General features: G+C 42.1%; 1 protein-coding gene across 1 annotated transcript in view; it reads right to left on the reverse strand.

The window, feature by feature from the left end:
• LOC106610026 (neuromedin-K receptor) overlaps positions 1-15654 on the reverse strand; it is a 42527-nt gene extending 26873 nt beyond the window's left edge. Inside the window, exons 1-3 of the mRNA XM_014209136.3 lie at positions 15126-15654; positions 9622-9810; positions 8565-8715 (exon numbers count right to left, since the gene is read on the reverse strand). Coding sequence (XP_014064611.1) covers positions 8565-8715; positions 9622-9810; positions 15126-15499 — 714 coding nt within the window. The 5' untranslated portion in view covers positions 15500-15654. The remainder of the gene's footprint in view (positions 1-8564; positions 8716-9621; positions 9811-15125) is intronic.
• Between the last annotated feature and the right edge of the window lie 2872 nt (positions 15655-18526).

Raw genomic sequence — 18526 nt, forward strand, 5'->3', positions numbered from 1 at the left:
AAAAAGCTATTTTAAAATCGGACATATCGAGTGCATAGAGGAGGTCTGTATCTATAATTCTTAAAATAATTGTTATGCTTTTTGTGAACGTTTATCGTGAGTAATTTAGTAAAATGTTAGTGAATTCCCCGGAAGTTTGCGGGGGGTATGCTAGTTCTGAACGTCACATGCTAATGTAAAAAGCTGGTTTTTGATATAAATATGAACTTGATTGAACAAAACATGCATGTATTGTATAACATAATGTCCTAGGGTTGTCATCTGATGAAGATCATCAAAGGTGAGTGCTGCATTTAGCTGTCTTCTGGGTTTTGGTGACATTATATGCTGGCTTGAAAAATGGGTGTCTGATTATTTCTGGCTTGGTACTCTGCTGACATAATCTAATGTTTTGCTTTCTTTGTAAAGCCTTTTTGAAATCGGACAGTGTGGTTAGATTAACGAGAGTCTTGTCTTTAAATGGCTGTAAAATAGTCATATGTTTGAGAAATTGAAGTAATAGGATTTTTAAGGTTTTGAAAATCGCGCCACAGGCTGGCAGTGGCTGTTACGTATGTGGTACGCAAGCGTCCCACCTAGCCCATAGAGGTTAAAGAGTCGGACGCAAATTATTTACTTCAGACACCTAACAAGGCCGTCATTCGCAGGAGAAAGAGACCTCATCCAGAGGTGGCGCTCCTAGTGTCCAGGGACTTTAATGCAGGGAAACTTCCTCATTCCTACCAACATGTTAAACGTGCAACCAGAGGATAAAAAAAATCAAAATAAAACTCTAGACCACCTTTACTCCACACACAGAGACACATACAAAGCTCCCCCTCACCCTCCATTTGGTAAATCTGACCATAATTCTATCCTCCTGATTCCTGCTTACAAGCAAAAACTAAAGCAGGACGCACCAGTGAATCAGTCAATATAAAGAAGTGGTCAGATGACGCAGATGATAAGCTACAGGACTGTTTTGCGAGCACAGACCAGAAGAATCCAAGAACATATTCCAATGGCATTGAGGACCACACCACATCAGTCACTGGCTTCATCAATAAGTGCATTGATGACGTCGTCCCCACAGTGACCGTACGTACATACCCCAACCAGAAGCCATGGATTACAGGCAACATCCGCACTGAGCTAAAGGGTAAAGCTGCCGTATTCAAGGGGCAGGAAGCTTATAAGAAATCCCGCTATGCCCTCCGACAAACAATCAAACAGGCAAAGCATCAATACAGGAATAAGATTGAATGTGAGTAAGACCTTTAAACAGGTCAACATTCACAAGGCCGCGGGGCCAAACGGATTACCAGGGTGTGTACTCCAAGCATGCACTGACCAAGTGGCAAGTGTCTTCACTGACATTTTTAACCTCTTCCTGACTGAGTCTGTAATACCAACATGTTTCAAGCAGACCACCAGTCTCTGTACCCAAGAACACTAAATGTAACCTGCCTAAATGACTACCGACCCGTCGCACTCATGAAGTGCTTTGAAAGGCTGGTCATGGCTCACATCAACACCATTATCCCAGAAACCCTAGACCCACTCCAATTTGCATACTGCCCCAACAGATCCACAGATGATGCAATCTCTATTGCACTCCACACTACCCTTTCCCACCTGGACAAAAGGAACACCTACATGAGAATACTATTCAGTGACTACAGCTCAGCGTTCAACACCATAGCGCCCTCAAAGCTCATCACTAAGCTAAGGACCATGGGACTAAACACTTCCCTCTGCAACTGGATCCTGGACTTCTAGATGGGCTGCCCCCAGGTGGTAAGGGTAGGTAACAACACATCTACCACGCTGATCCTCAACACGGGGGCCCCTCAGGGGTACGTGCACAGTCCCCCCTGTACTCCCTGTTCACCCATGACTGCATGGCCAGGCACAACTCCAACACCATTATTACGTTTTCAGATGACACAGTGGTAGACCTGATCACTGACAATGATGAGACAGCCTATACGGAGAGACCTGGCCGTGTGGTGCCAGGATAACAACCTCTCCCTCAACGTGATCAAGACAAAGGAGATGATTGTGGACTACAGGAAAAGGAGGACCGAGCACACCCCCTTTCTCATCGACGGAGTTGCAGTGGAGCAGGTTGAGAGCTTCAAGTTCCTTGGTGTCCACGTCACCAACAAACTATCGTGGTCCAAACACACCAACACAGTCGAAGAGGCCACGACAAAGACTATTCCCACTCAGGAGACTGAAAAGATTTGGCATTGGTCCTCAAAAGGTTCTACAGCTGCACCATCGAGAGCATCCTGATTAGTTACATTACTGCCTGGTATGGCAACTGCTCGGCCTCTGACCGCAAGGCACTACAGATGGTAGTGTGTGCAGCCCAGTACATCACTGGAGCCAAGCTTCCTGACATCCAGGATCTCTATACCAGGCGGTGTAAGAGGAAGGCCCTCACAATTGTCAGACTCCAGCCACCCTAGTCATACTGTTCTCCCTGTTACCGCACGCCAAGCAGTACCGGAGCGCCAAGTCTAGGTCTAAAAGACTTCTTAACCTCTCTAGGGGGTGTGGGACGCTAGCGTTCCACCTGGCCAACATCCAGCGAAATTGCAGAGCACCAAATTCAAAAACAGAAATACTCATTATAAAAATTCATGAAACATACACGTGTTATACATCGGTTTAAAGATTAACTTCTTGTTAATCCAACCACGGTGTCAGATTTCAAAAAGACTTTACGGCGAAAGCAAACCATGCGATTATCTGAGAACAGTGCCCAGCAGACAAATCATTACAAACAGTAACCAGCCAAGTAGACAAGTAACAAAAGTCAGAAATAGCGATAAAATTGATCACTTACCTTTGATGATCTTCATATGGTTACACTCACAAAACTCCCAGTTACCCAATAAATGTTTGTTTTGTTCGATCAAGTCCCTCTTTATATCCAAAAACCTCAGTTTTGTTAGCGCGTTTTGTTCAGTAATCCACTGTCTCAAACAACATCCGGTGAAATTGCAAAGCGTGAAACTCAACAAAACAGAAATTCTCATAATAAACATACATAAAAGATACAAATGTTATACACCAGCTTAAAGATAAACTTCTTGTTAATCCAACCGCTGTGTCAGATTTCAAAAAGGCTTTACAGCGAAAGCAAACCATGCGATTATCTGAGAACAGCACCCAGCAGACAAATCATTACAAACAGTTAGCAGCCAAGAAGAGGAGTAACAAAAGTCAGAAATAGAGATAAAATGTATCACTTACCTTTGATGATCTTCATATGGTTGCACTCCGAAGACTCCATGTTACACAATAAATGTTTGTTTTGTTCGATAATGTTCCTCTTTATGTCCAAAACCCCCCGTTTTGTTGGTGTGTTTTGTAATCCAATAGAACAAAGCGTGTTCACAACAGACAGAAGAAAAATCAAAGAAGTACCATAAAGGTTCGTAGAAACATGTCAAACGATGTTATAATCAAGCCTCAGGTTGTTTTTGTCATAAATAATCGATCATATTTCAACCGGACAAAACTTCATCAATAGAAAAGGAAAAACAAGAAAAGCACACTCCCGGTCACGCGCTGGAAATTTCCACTGTCCTCTCATTGAAAGTTGTGTTTCTCCCTCATTTTTCAGAGTAAAAGCCTGAAACAATGCCTAAAGACTGGCCACATGTAGTGGAAGCCATAGAGATCGTGAACTGGGTCATAAGTCTTTGTATGGTGGATAGGCTTTCAATGGAAAAACAGCCATTTCAAAATAAAAGCATTTCCTGGATGGATTTTCCTCAGGTTTTCGCCTGCCATATCAGTTCTGTTATACTCACAGACATTATTTTAACAGTTTTGGAAACTTTAGAGTGTTTTCTATCCAAATCTGCTATATGCATATCCTAGCTTCTGGACCTGAGTAGCAGGCAGTTTACTTTGGGCACGCGTTTCATCCAAAATTCCGAATGCTGCCCCCTACTCTAGTGAGGTTAAAACAGCTTCTATCCCCAAGCCATAAGACTCCTGAACAGCTAACCAAATGGCTACCCAGACTATTTGCATTGTCGTCCCCCACCCCCCACCCCCACACACACCCTCTTTTACACTGCTGCTACTCTCTGGTTATTATCTATGTATAGTCACTTTAACTCTACCTACATGTACATATTACCTCAATTACATCGACTAACCTGTGCCCTCCCACATTGACTCTGTACAGGTACCCCCTGTATATAGCCTCGCTACTGTTATTTTACTGCTGCTCTTTAACTATTTATTTGCATGTTTTACTTAACACTTATTTTTCTTGAAACTGCATTGTTGGTTAAGTAAGCATTTCACTATAAGGTCTACACCTGTTGTATTTGACACATGTGACAAATACAATTTGATGCTTCCAGTATGCATGTTGAAGGGGGTGTGTCATCTACGATCATTCACCTCCCTTCATTCAATTCCAGAAGTTTACTCGAAAGATGAGAGAACCATTCCTTCACCTCAAATGTCTGCATACTTGATCTATGGAAACACTAAGGAAGTGCTTGGGCTCCCCTCCAAGAGAGAAGTTTGTCTGGCTCAGTAAAACCTAACAAATTGTCCTCAACACTGAAATGGGCTAATTTTATGTGAATCAATGAGGAGGCGGAACACACCTCAATTCACACTATTGTTAGAAAATAAAACGTGTTAGAAAATAATTTGAAATTGGCAAGTAACAAGTGTTTACTGTCCTGTTGCGTAACAATCACAGTTTGGAACAGTGAGTGCATTCTGACATCAAGTGGATAAAACAGCTCACACTGGGGCGACCGTTAGAGATATTTGAAACTCACATGTGAAAAGGTTAAAGTAAACTTTTTGTCTTCAACATTCTAAAGGCCCCATTGTGACATCACTTCCAATATTCTATTTTATTGACTGTAAAATTTACCTCTTTGCCAACCACTTAGGCAAAAAGTTAGAGCATATGCAATCTTACTCCAATTCTCTACTATTCAAATCGGAACAAACATATCTGCTGACAATCAAAAGTTACAGCAGTTTGTCGGAGTTTAAAGTGATGAAAAGTAGCTAGCAAACGTCAGCGAACAGCTCTCTGTCTCTTCACTGAGATCCCAAACAGAGCCGTTGCTATGGATTCTCCCACACACAGAGGAGCACATGGGGCAGTGAAGGCAAATATTATTAGGAGGGTGAAGTGTGTGATTGAATTTAGAACAATAGTGTAATGACGATGAACAATTGTGAACACCAAGAAAGAAGCTACTTCCTTCTCAGGATCATACATCATGCTCTAAATAACTCAACTGGCTAGTTTTCCTGTCTGTAAAGAGAAGGATGGGTTGTACATTGGTCCTGCTACCCTGATTGGATAGATAGAGCGAAGCCGTCTCCGTTCACTCGCTTCATATTTCACCTAATCATTTCCGATCGCATGTTTCGGTCTAATCATTTAGATTACTGCGGCTTCCTGTCAGCCTGCTACTACGATAAATCATCAGGCGAGGACGTTTGCTAGCAGCTATCAATGTGAATTATATCCAACATATATTATGTCTTGAGTACAAGACACACAGACAGTCCCCCCCCCCCCCCCACACACACACACACACACACACACACACACACACACACACACACACACACACACACACACACACACACACACACACACACACACACACACACACACACACACACACACACACACACACACCTCTGCACACTGCTCCTAATCTGCAGCTTTTTTGTTCTATAAATCTGCAAATAGGTTTTTGGCCAACATCTACTTAGGCATAATAAAACACTTCTGTTTTTTCCTGTTCACGAGTATCAACTGTCAATTTATGGATACGATTACGAATAAGAGTATAGCCAGGTTGTCACACCCCTAACAACAACAACAACAACAACAAACTAGAATCTGATACGTAGGGAAACTTTCTCCAGTTTTTTATTTTCTTTTTTATTGCGTGTGAAAACGTCTGTTTTTACACGCATCAACATTGAGATTTTAATATGAAGGAGAGTTGTGTAGCCTATTCAGTTCAGTCGGTCAGCATCAGTGATTTGTATTTTTCTTTCTGAAACGGCACAGGAATGTCACGGTCTGTGTGTGTGTGTGTGCAGTGTGCGTGTAGGTCTACACTTGTGTAGCCGTTAGCGATGATGCTAATGATAAACTACTTCTGGTAGAGATGGAAAGGCTTTCCCAAAAACCTTCTCAATTAAAATGCTAACTACGAAGTGGCCTATGCATACCTGGTAGAATGATATGATTATTTAAATCAATCTAAATGGCCATTTGTTTTGCAAACTCATGCAAAACACACCCTAAATCTACATTTCTATTTTTCCCCAGACCTCAAAAGCGGCCCCTGATGTGGGTTTAAGCATTGTTGTGGATTTTATAGGGCCCTATGTATGCTATGCTCAGTTAACTTGTGTGTCCCCCTTGGGTTTAAAGGTGCTCAGAGGGAAGGGGTTCCCCTTTTCCGGCCAGTGGGTCCTCTTCTCACTGATCTCCCTCCAGCCTAGACAGGACTTCGCTGTCATCCAAATACATTGTGACATTTTTGTTTATTTCTATAAAAAGTTAAACAATGCCTCATTGTCTTCTGTGCTGTATTATTACAGTTTAGATATACTGTCATATTCTAGTAGCAGAGTGTATACAAGTGTAGTAGTCAGAGTGTAGTTATTTCTGATTGAATGTGTGATCTAACTGCCGCACAGTCCAAAGTAATATTTAATAAAAAAATATATTTCACTAGCCAAGTCAGTTAAGAACAAATTCTTATTTACAATGACGGCCTACAGCGGCCAAACACGGACGACGCTGGGCCAATTGTGTGCCGCCCTATGGGACTCCCAATCACGGCCGGTTGTGATACAGCCTGGATACAGCCTAACAAGGTTGATATAGTAGTATATCAACGTAAATCAGACCAATTATTTTTCTACATTTAACTTTGCCTATATGTACAGTAACTGCTTTTCTTTACATAGTCAAGTAAAACTTCTTCCACTACCACAAAAATACTTTTAAAGAGCTAAAGCAAGTCCCACAACTTAACTTCATGTAAAGGTACCATCTAGTTCATTGTGATCTTACAGGCAAAACTTATCCTAGATCAGCACTCCTACTCTGAGATGCTGTATGAATATGTGCCTGGGGTGTGGAGGTGACCTTCTTACTATTGAAACTCTATGGTTTATGCAGAGGTATTGTTCTAATAGATAGAAAGGTCTCTTCACATACAATAGCCTAGCCTGGTGCTCCAGTCCGTTCGTGTTTTAGCCAACTTCACACTCCAGCTCTCTTGTCTCTGTGGTCTTTAGAGTGTGGACACTCTAGTGCCTCCAGTCCAATCCTTATCACTCATTCATTCCCAGTGGAGGTGCATCTCTCATATTTCCTGTCGGCTTAAGGTCATTTACCCAGCAGGGCTCCGACTTTAAAGGGGCAATCTGGAATTAGTACATACATGTTTTAATTCAAATGGATGTCCAGTTCTTAGCTGTTTAGCAAAAAAGTGGCAAGGAGTCAGCTGTGTTCTTTGAATCCCAGATTGCCCCTTTAGTGAGCCTCTTAGGCTTAGTGCCAGAATGGACAGGGCCTGACCCACCCACTGTGGTCGATACTGAATTGTATTGGCACAAGCTTCTTAGGGACAAAATGGGTCAAAATCCAAAGCAAAATGTAATCTGTTATATGGAGTGTGTACCGAAATGTTGGACCAGTTTTCAATTAACTCTGCCTAGGCCGCATTTCCGGTTTCTGTTTAACACGACTATTTTCTTAGGAAGCACGTTTTATTCTCAAAACCAGAAACCTACACTGACAAGTCACCTGTTCTGACTGTCTGAGTATGCCTGTGACTCACAAAGTAGACAGTCCGGAGAGTATATCCAAGTGTTGACTTTTGACATCAGTACGAGATGGAGGGCCAAGCTCGCAGTGCCTTAGGAGGCCATTAGCATTCAGAGCTAGCGCTGCATGTCAAAAAGCCACTACGTCAAAAAAACAGGGTCGATGGCGGAACGGTGACCACAGGTCAGAAAAAACAAACGTCTCAAATTCCTTTTTCATAGACTTAAAGGTCTGTGCTGTGTTTTGGCGATTAGGTTGTGTTGATAGGTTTTTGTCTGCAGAGATTGACCAATGTGCTGGATTAGGAGACCCAGAATGTAACGTAATAGTTATTGTGAATGTCGAAACACATAAAGACACAGTAAATCATCCATTATCTTGCTATAAACGCAATCCGAGTTTGTACCCATAGTACAGTATGTATGTAGTATGTGTGTTTTGATGAATTATATGTCCCGTAGTACACTAACCCTTAACCAACTCACTGGAGTGATTTTTTTGGCACTTTGAAGATCGATTGATTATTATGTAATGGGTTTTTGACCATCTCTGAAAATCCTAGTGGATGGCTTATATAGCATCGCTATTGCCTTAAAGTTCCTGAGACCTGAAGCGCTGTCACCCCAGAAACAAAGATACCTTCTCTGGGTCAGTGGTACCGACAGAGCATCGTAAGTACGTTGTGTCGTGGGTTATAATCTCGGGTCAGCTCTGGATTTACCTTCCTCTTGGCCCGGAGCTGGCCGTGGTAGTTGTCAGATGAATTGCCTGGGATCTCTCCCCCCCACAGAGTCACCCCGACGATGGTGTAGGTGATGCCCATTACCATTAGGGGAAGCAGGTAGACCAGTACCATCACAATGATATGAAACCTGGGCACGACAGGGAGAAAAAAACAGAATGTAAACAAAGATGAAACAACAATGAGCAAAATGGCACTGGCCCATTTTTTAAGTGGATATGCAGGCAGAGAAGTAAGGGATGAGAGGAAGGAGGAAAATAAGAGTGAGGCAAACTAGACAGGCATGATAAAAAGAGCAGTTAAAATCTCAGAGAGAGAGGAGAGAGAGGACCTGTGTGCACTTCCAGAGAGGAGAAAAGCAGAAGGGAAGAGGGAAGAGTGCTAGTCAGATGATGTGTTTATACTGTAACACAACAAAAAGGGATGAGGTGAGATAACACATTGAGTTGTAGAGAGAGGAGTGAAAAGAATGGCTATGCTAAGCTAGCCCAGAGCAGGCAAGCTAATGATCTCTCTCTCAACTGGTACAGTCACATCTTTCCATAATACAACCCTGAAAAAGGCCACGAGCTGAAATAACAATAAATACGCTTTTCTATCAACTTCCACTGTCCTCCAAGAGTTGCGGAATATCCTCCTCACTTCAATTTGCTCCTTAATTAATTTGCCTTGGTTGGAGAGCGAGTTAGCGGCAGTGTTCCCATAATACATAAGCTGCCATAAAGTGTAACCATGTAAAACTGAGTGAAATGAAGAGGCTTATGATGATAAAAGAGGCTTAGTGTGATAAACATGTCTCATTTGAAGTAGTCGTATAGAAGTCTAGAATGAGGTGGCCTGGTGCGATGTACCGCTGCCAGCATGGGTTCAGATCTGGCCTACTGCTCTTTCAGCACTCTCCTACCTTTCACCTCTATCGCTCTCTATCCAATAAAAAAACAAAATACTTCAAAGATATATACTGTATACTTTTTTAACGGCTTGAAGGAGGCTAGTCTACAAAGGAGGCTACAGGGCTAAAGGTGTTGTTACTCACATGAAGGGGTCGTCCTCCTTGCGGGGCCAGGCCACATAGCAGATGGTCCGGCGGGGCAGGATGCGGATGGTGGAGTAGAAGCAGAGTGGGAAGGCCAGCACCACGGCCAGCGCCCAGATACACATGATCACCACCTTGGTGGCTGTAGCCGACAACCGGGGCTTCAGAGGGTGGATGATGGCCATGTACCTGCAGGGGTCAAGACGTTGAAATGGGGTCAAAGGTCAAACATAAGATAAGGGAAAGGGGGATACGTAGTTAGTTGTACAACTGAATGCATTCAACTGAAATGTGTCTACCGCATTTAATCCAACCCCTCTGAATCAGAGTAAGTCCTCTCTTTCAGGGTGTGTGGAGTCTTGGAAGTCCCAATCATGAATTTAGTTTTTGTAGTGGCAAATTACATAAATGAATGTGTGAATGTTATTTTACATTTTTGACATGCAATTTGAATTATTTAATTCAATTCCTGTACTGAATTGAGAAGGAATTGACTGTCTTTGTCTCCTGTGTTTCCAAAACACAAAGACGTTCAGAAATCCACTTGTGGTCTGGCAGTTTCTATTGTCGATTCATTCATATCAAACAAGAGGCTTTGGGGCAAAGCCACGGACAAAGCTGAATCAATGGATCGTCCAAATTAGTAGGAGATTACTCTGAACACGCTGTAAGCCTGGGGACACAATTTATTATGCTGCTGCATCCTCTTGTTTGCCTCACTTTATGACTGTCCATTACTGAGAGCCACGGCTTGTTGATGCTAATGATAATTAGCATCTCCTTTCCTTGAATGATGCACCTCGGACTCTGTTTCTGATAACTTTCAGAGCCCTGGCTGCCATCTCAATGACGGTTGGAAAACTCCCAAAGGGCCAGACAGCATTCCCTCAACACGTCTGAAATCACTTGGTATTTAGTCTGAGTGGCACTTGGGTCCTGGTATTGAGATGAGAGGAATTCAGAATTGATCAATTATACTTCAGTAGCAGTGTGTGTGCAGTGCAGTGCCACGCAGGGGGATGCTCTTTCAGTGCTTCATTGTATTTCATCACAGAAATCTCATGATGGTGTTTTCCTGAGGTCTTAAGTGAGGTACAAAGTACCACAAAGCAATACCCAAGGGCATCCAAGACCAAAATAGATACTTGAAATAAGGCATTTAAGTCATTTCTTTAGGCATAAAAGGGGTAAAGGATGGAAATAATGCATGAAAAGGCTAGAGGTTGAAAACACTGCATTAGCCTACACATCCGTCTTCCAAATTGTGTTCCCCTCATTTGCATCACAAAATTAGCAATTCAAGAATTTGAGAGTTTCATTCATTAAAGGCCCAGTGCAGTCAAAAACGTATATATATATATATATATATATATATATATATATATATATATATATATATATATATATATATATATATATATATGTATATATATCCACACTATGAGGTTGGAATAATACTGTGAAAATGATGACAATGACCTTTAAGTGAAAGAGCTGTTTGAAAAGACCGCCTGAAATCAGCCTGTTTGGCAGGATGGAGGATGGCCTGCCTGATGACACCACCTCTCTGCCAATAACAGCTAACTTGCTCTTTATTATGAAGCTATTCTTGTTTTGTTTTTTTACCATTTTAATTGAAAATATTCACAATAAGGTACTTAATTGTTACCCAGAAATTATTTGATATTGAGATAAAAACATCTGCATTGGATCTTTAATGATTTTCAGAGTTGAAACTTGCATAGTCTCAGCCATTAACATCAGTTAGAGGCTACTGTGCCTAACATGACCATCTAAGAATAACGAAGAATAATGAAGTGTGAGACTTGCTTGAAGAGTGTCAACTACCAACAATGTTAAATCTAAAATCAGTCCCATCTCAAAAAATACACTTGCTGACAGACTGGCACCTCGTCACACTCTTCCCGCCAAACGAGTGTGTGGGAGGATGTCTTGCCGTTTTTAATCAAAGGTGTGTGTAGGAGTCTTATCTGAAGTGCTGTTCACACAGCAAATGCGTTTCACTTCCACAGGAAATAGGGATGGAGGGGTGGAAGGGGGGCACATGTAGGGTTGGCCCCCACATTGCAACCCGGTGCCATTTCCAAGGCGACAGACTGTCTGGATTGCGCTGCGCATCAGTTCAGCCATGAAACAAGTAGGACTGGAGGTTATGTGTTTCAATCTGGATCAAATCTATGTTCTCTTGTTCTCTTTACCTCTGGTATTGGGTGATGAAATCGAAGCGACACTTAAAAAGATGGAATTTGTCTGCCTCGGCTGCAGGAAGGTCATTGAGAGCAGAGCCTAAAGGGTGCTCCTTTTGTGTTGTCGCAGAGCTGCAGGAGATACCAGCGCCTCACACTCACTACTTCTCCATTATCACACCATAGCTCTACAGTATATGATGTAACATAGGGATATTCATCAATATCGAATCAGCCAGAGTCCCATTTGATATGATAATCTCATTAAGTGACACCACAGAAGAGGAAGAGTCATTGAGGGATGTGTACGTGTTTTGTGTGTGCCAAGCCACTTGTGTTTGATGCAAGAGTATGTGCATGCCTTTGATGGAAGTGTGTGTGTGTGCATGCGTATATGTGTGTGTAGTCAATGCAAGCGGTGTGTGTGTGTGTGTGTGTGTGTGTGTGTGTGTGTTATTTTTACAAGCCAAGTCTGGCATCTGGCTTTGGCTAGGGTATAAACAACCCTTTAGGCTTGTGGTGTTGGGAAACAATTCCTGTCTTGTCTGTCTCATCTCTTTAGCAGACCATCGAAGAATGGTGTCAACAGAAGGACAGCAACATAGTGTTTGACTGACACCCCATTGAGTGAATACTATTCAGTTAAAATGCCAATTCCAATCAATCTGCTGTCAAATGAGTGAATCATTTAAATTCACTGCAACCAATCACTTATAAAAATAAGAGCAGAGCCGAGATGACTCTGTCATACAGTGCATACAGTGAGGGAAAAAAGTATTTGATCCCCTGCTGATTTTGTACATTTGCCCACTGACAAAGAAATGATCAGTCTATAATTTGAATGGTAGGTTTATTTGAACAGTGAGAGACACAATAACAACAACAAAAATCCAGAAAAATGCATGTCAAAAATGTTATAAATTGATTTGCATTTTAATGAGGGAAATAAGTATTTGACCCCCTCTCAATCAGAAAGATTTCTGGCTCCCAGGTGTCTTTTATACAGGTAACGAGCTGAGATTAGGAGCACACTCTTAAAGGGAGTGCTCCTAATCTCAGTTTGTTACCTGTATAAAAGACACCTTTCCACAGAAGCAATCAATCAGATTCCAAACTCTCCACCATGGCCAAGACCAAAGAGCTCTCCAAGGATGTCAGGGACAAGATTGTAGACCTACACAAGGCTGGAATGGGCTACAAGACCATCGCCAAGCAGCTTGGTGAGAAGGTGACTACAGTTGGTGCGATTATTCGCAAATGGAAGAAACACAAAATAACTGTCAATATCCCTCGGCCTGGGGCTCCATGCAAGATCTCACCTCGTGGAGTTGCAATGATCATGAGAACGGTGAGGAATCAGCCCAGAACTACACGGGAGGATCTTGTCAATGATCTCAAGGCAGCTGGGACCATAGTCACCAAGAAAACAATTGGTAACACACTACGCCGTGAAGGACTGAAATCCTGCAGTGCCTGCAAGGTCCCCCTGCTCAAGAAAGCACATATACATGCCCGTCTGAAGTTTGCGAGTGGCGTCACGGATTGAAACACTGTTAGTGCGCACCCCGCTAACTAGCTAGCCATTTCACACTGGTTACAAAGGCATAACAATGACCATAGGAGTTGACAAGAAAGCACAGATCCGAAGCATACTATAAATACACACATTTATCTAAGGGGTAGTGTTTCTCTGCACGGTCAACTGATGTGAAGTGGAGGCACAATAACACAACCCTCCGAGGCACCTCCATTACTGGAATGGATGTGTGTAGGCTTCCCCAGTGACACCCCCTGAAGACGCCATTAATAAGTTATTAGCGTCTGAAAATGAGCAATAATAGCGCGGGCTTGTGCCTATTTGTCAAACGACTAATTTGTTATTTCCAAGCTGTCTTGGCCGGGCGTTTTCCATGTGTAGGTTTTGGTTTCCTTGAGTGTAAGTAAAGTGGATACTGGTATTTCTGTGATGAAAAATGTATTTTTCCTTTTTGGTCATATGAGTGTATACCTACACACACAGCACTCACAAGCATGTGTACACACACACACACACACACACACACACACACACACACACACACACACACACACACACACACACACACACTACACAGATGCAAGTACTCATTAACTTGTTGCTAGTGGTTGTACTAAACAATCCTGTAATTATACAAGTTTCTTTTGTATACAATGTGAAAATAATCTATGTAGCTAGATAGTTAGAGTTTCTTCTCACTAGTATTTTCTTGGCTTCATAAATCTTAGTAAAATAGCCAATGGTGTCTAGTGGAGGCCATACGCAACCAAGGTCAACTTTATTTCTAATTATTTAAATTCACAAGATAGAATTAACACGTGTGTCAGCCATCGAGAACTGAACCTCAGAGATTCCTGAGCTTGGACGCTGCCATTGGATGTGACGCAAAGTGAGCACAACATGGACAATATAGCAGCTTTCATTGATTTCAAAGGAATCATTCCCTCAATGGCTGATGGCAACGCCAGATATCCGATGGCTATAGTGTAGCAGGGCCGTAATGATGACAAACCTACAATTACTAATATGCCAGAACATGCTACAGAAGCCTGACACCAGCTTCATCTAGATTTACAGTTTGAATCACAAGGACATTTCCAACACACAACCTGTAATATAGCTGTGCTCTGGATTGATGTCAGCAGTCTGGATATTCTATGTCTCTTGATATGACTGCCAAGGTAAGTTAAGATGGAATATAATATTTTTCACCTCCCCTGACTTCCATGAATAAGATGAAAAGCATTACTAAGTTCACGGTTACTAATAGTTTTAATCTTTTCATTATCTTCTGTGGTCGGTGCTGCTTTGAACCTCTCCACTGACTCATCTGCTTCACACATACACATAAAGGTATAAACGTACACACATGCTTTTTCGCAGGCATCCACATACTCATGATTACACATGAAATATACTGCCTATACCCCGCCCCCCCCCCACACACACACACACACACACCCTACTACCTGGATAGAATAAACAATGAAATGCACATTTCCTTAAACATGACAAAATGGAGCCATGGTGTGTGATCTCAATTCAATAACAATTTAAGGGAGACAGAGGGATACCAATTCTCCAGAACCTCATCAGCGTCACCATGTAGAGTAAATCCTGTTTTCTTTTACTGGTAGAAAATGCTTGTAAAGAATCATGAGAAGTGTTGAATAATAACGTTTATAGATCATCATCATATCATAATAAATAAATACCGTTAGTGATTTAAAAAGTAGGCATGATCAGCATCAGTTGCCTACCTATCAACGGCAATTGCAGTCATCGAATAGATGCTTGCGAACACGGAGGTGACGGGGAAAAAGTTTTGAAACCTGCAATAAGCCTCTCCGAAGTACCAGTCTCCGTGGGCAGCGTATATGAAATTAATTAAAGTGTTGAAGGCGGCCATGGATGCGTCCGAAAATGCCAAGTTCAAAAGGAAATAGTTGGTGACTGTCCGCATTCGTTTGTGGGCGAGAATTATCCATATAACAATGAGGTTTCCGAACACAGCCACCGCCAAAACGGAGCTGTAGGCGACCGACCACAGGGCAATGCGCCAAGGCGGCTGAACAAACTGATTCGTAAAGTTCCTCGTAGTTATGTTCGATCCATTGAGTGCCACAGCTGCCATTCTGACTTCAATGTTCACTTCCTACTGTGGAACAGGTCGTTTTTTCAGGCTGTGTCCTTGAAATGTTTGGAGAAAGAGTAGATAGCCCCACCACTGCGCGCGCAACGCACCTCTCTGCAAAACGCCAGTAAAAATACTCTCAACTTTGAATAAAACAACCTGTCACCTTCGACTCCACCGCAGCAGGGGCGGTTCCGTGGGGGGGGGGGGGGGGGGGGCAGTGCCCCTGTGAGTGCCCCTGTGACAACAATTTTGGACCCCCTTGTGGCCCCCCTAAATGTGGAGTATGAAATAGTTTTTACATAACACATTTTTGCTATCTTTCTTTTTTTACATCCGTTATTAGACAGTGGCAACGCGGAACACTAATGATTATGAACATGGTCTTTTGCCTGCTAATGCCTGCAATGCAGTGAAGAAAATGATACGACAACAATAACGTCTAATGTAACTGGCCCCTCTAACAGTACAACTGGCCCCAGCTTGGCCCCCCCAGTTGAAATGGTCTAGAACCGCCACTGCACCGCAGTCGCCTGAGCGCATCCCATTTAGAATTTTAGCTTTGAGTGCACGCCACTACTTCGGTAAAGATGGCAAGATGCGAAGTATAGTTTCCAAGCGCATCCTGTTGAATGTGAGCGCGATGGGACGGCGGAGCCCCCAAGCCTCTGCAGTATAAACTGTGCACACACATAATGACGTACCACCAGCTTCAGCTGGCACAAACAGGCTAGAAAGCTCGATTCATACTGGCACTGCTGGTTTTAACCTCGGTGAGGGACAAATAGGTCTGATCAGGCGTCTGCCTACGCTCAGTGAACCTAAAAAACACAATCCCGAGTGACAACACGATGTTTGAATATTTGGGAATCACTCCGCAAGCATTCAAATATCAGACAGCAAATCCATATTTCGAATGTTTTATCTTTTCACTACATTTGATTAATTCTGTCAAACAATTAGGTATTCGATTTGTTACTGATATCTTTGCAAATATTTACTTTGGAAAGATATGGATGTTTAACAGTTCTAATCAAAGTGCAAACAGTAGCCTGCTATATACCTTAAATGTTTCCACCATGGTATGAATCTCCTTTTAGGTTGATGCAGCCCATCCCTTACAAAAAAAGAAACGTCAACAAAATCACGTGAAAACAAATGCATTTGGTTCAGGTCCAAACACTTAAAAGACACACCCTCGTCCACTTACCCTCGCCATGTTGGAGACCGGTCCAAATGATTAGCCAAGCAAGGGAAGTTTGCAAGTAAGCCCCCCGGCCCTCGTTTTCAGTCGGCTTTGCGAGTGTACCGTTATGTTTACTCTGGGCCTGAACTTTTTCAGTATTATTCCAACATCATCAAGAAGTCCAACAGAGTGAGGGGTTACTGCTTTTAGGATGACAAGGTTTGAGTGAGCGTGATAAACATGATCTGGGTTCAAGTAGTTATTTGCTTTCTTTTATATACTTTTGGAGAGTTTCATTTAGCCCGCCTGTAGATTCAGATAGGTGGGGTTTGCACTTTTGGGATGAGTGCATTGGTTCTATTGCACCAGGCAAGCGCAATCAAGCACAGATAAAGTGTTTGAAAGAAAACAAGAACTATCTGAACCCAGGTTTAGACAGACATAGTAATAGTTGATGCCAGAAGATTTCCTCATGATGTACTGAATCAATGGGGTTTTGCTGTTAAGTTGCCTGATAATGAAACCCAAAATAACATTTGATGGTGTGTGAATACTGAACACAACACTCACCCAAGAGTAATCCTTAGAAGAGTAGTGCATCTATGCCAGGTGAGGAAAGTGCGTGCATGCATGCATGTGCATGCGGGTCTGCATGTGAAGTTTCTGTAATCTTCTTTTATTGTGGATACCAGTCACACTTTACATTAGGATCCCGAAAACCTGTGGGCCTATGCAATTACTGCAACTAACTGGTGCAGTTAACTTATTACATAACTGTTTCCCTCTGAAAACAGATAATGCATTTGTACTGTAGAATTCAATTACATGTACACCAATCCAGACACAGTATAGGCGCTTCTCCACTAAATGAGTTATCTGTTCCTATAGACAATATAGTATATTACAATAACCACGCCGTGACTTTGAGGTACATTTACAATGAAAGTAATACTATTCCCTGTTCATACCTGAAACTCCTGCTTTTCTCTCTCAGGAGTTTGTACAACTTACTGTGACATTAAGGAATATACCCTAGTAGCCTAAGAACAATTAAATAAAAGAATTCAATGTACGTTAATGTTGTAATTGCGCACACATTGAAGGAATTTCTGGATTAGGACCTCTTCTGTTAGTGAGCAAGCCATTAGAATAAGTACACTGGTAGAACAGTGTACTTATTCTAATGGCTTGCTCACTAACAGAAGAGGTCCTAATCCAGAAATTCCTTCAATGTGTGCGCAATTACAATGATATTTTAATATGGTCAATTTCAGAAAATTGTATATAACATTAACATACTGTTGACAAGTAGGCTATAGTGTAATGGAATGTTTTGCCTTGTGTGGTAAGTTTTGTGGGTAAAATTATGTAGGTGTCATAACCAGCCGTAAAATAACTACCATGGTAGGTTTTGTTGGATTTACACTCTTATGTAGGTGTCATAACCAGCCATAAAATCACACAATATATGTCACAACAGGGCTAAATATATGTGTCAGGACAGTGTTATGACCATATTATAACAGGTTATGACAAGCTATGTCAGTTGTTATAACATGGCTATGACCGTATTATGACGCTAGGTGTCAAGTAAAGTGTTACGAAAAAGACGATTGGAAATTAGAAAGTTGGTGAGCTAAGAAGAAAAAGAAGAAGCATAGGATGGGAGACAATAACACCTTTTAGTGGTCCATTATCAGTGGTAGGGGCTGTCTAATCAAAACATAAACCAGTTATGCATATACTACAGGCATATAGTGTTGAGAGGTTTTACTCCGCCCAAAATCTGTCCACCAAAATAAGCCCACGAAGTGACTCATTTTTGTATGGAGGTCAATGCT

This window comes from Salmo salar, chromosome 08 (genome assembly GCF_965601325.2).
Source record: "Salmo salar chromosome 08, fSalSal1, whole genome shotgun sequence".
Taxonomy (NCBI): domain Eukaryota; kingdom Metazoa; phylum Chordata; class Actinopteri; order Salmoniformes; family Salmonidae; genus Salmo; species Salmo salar.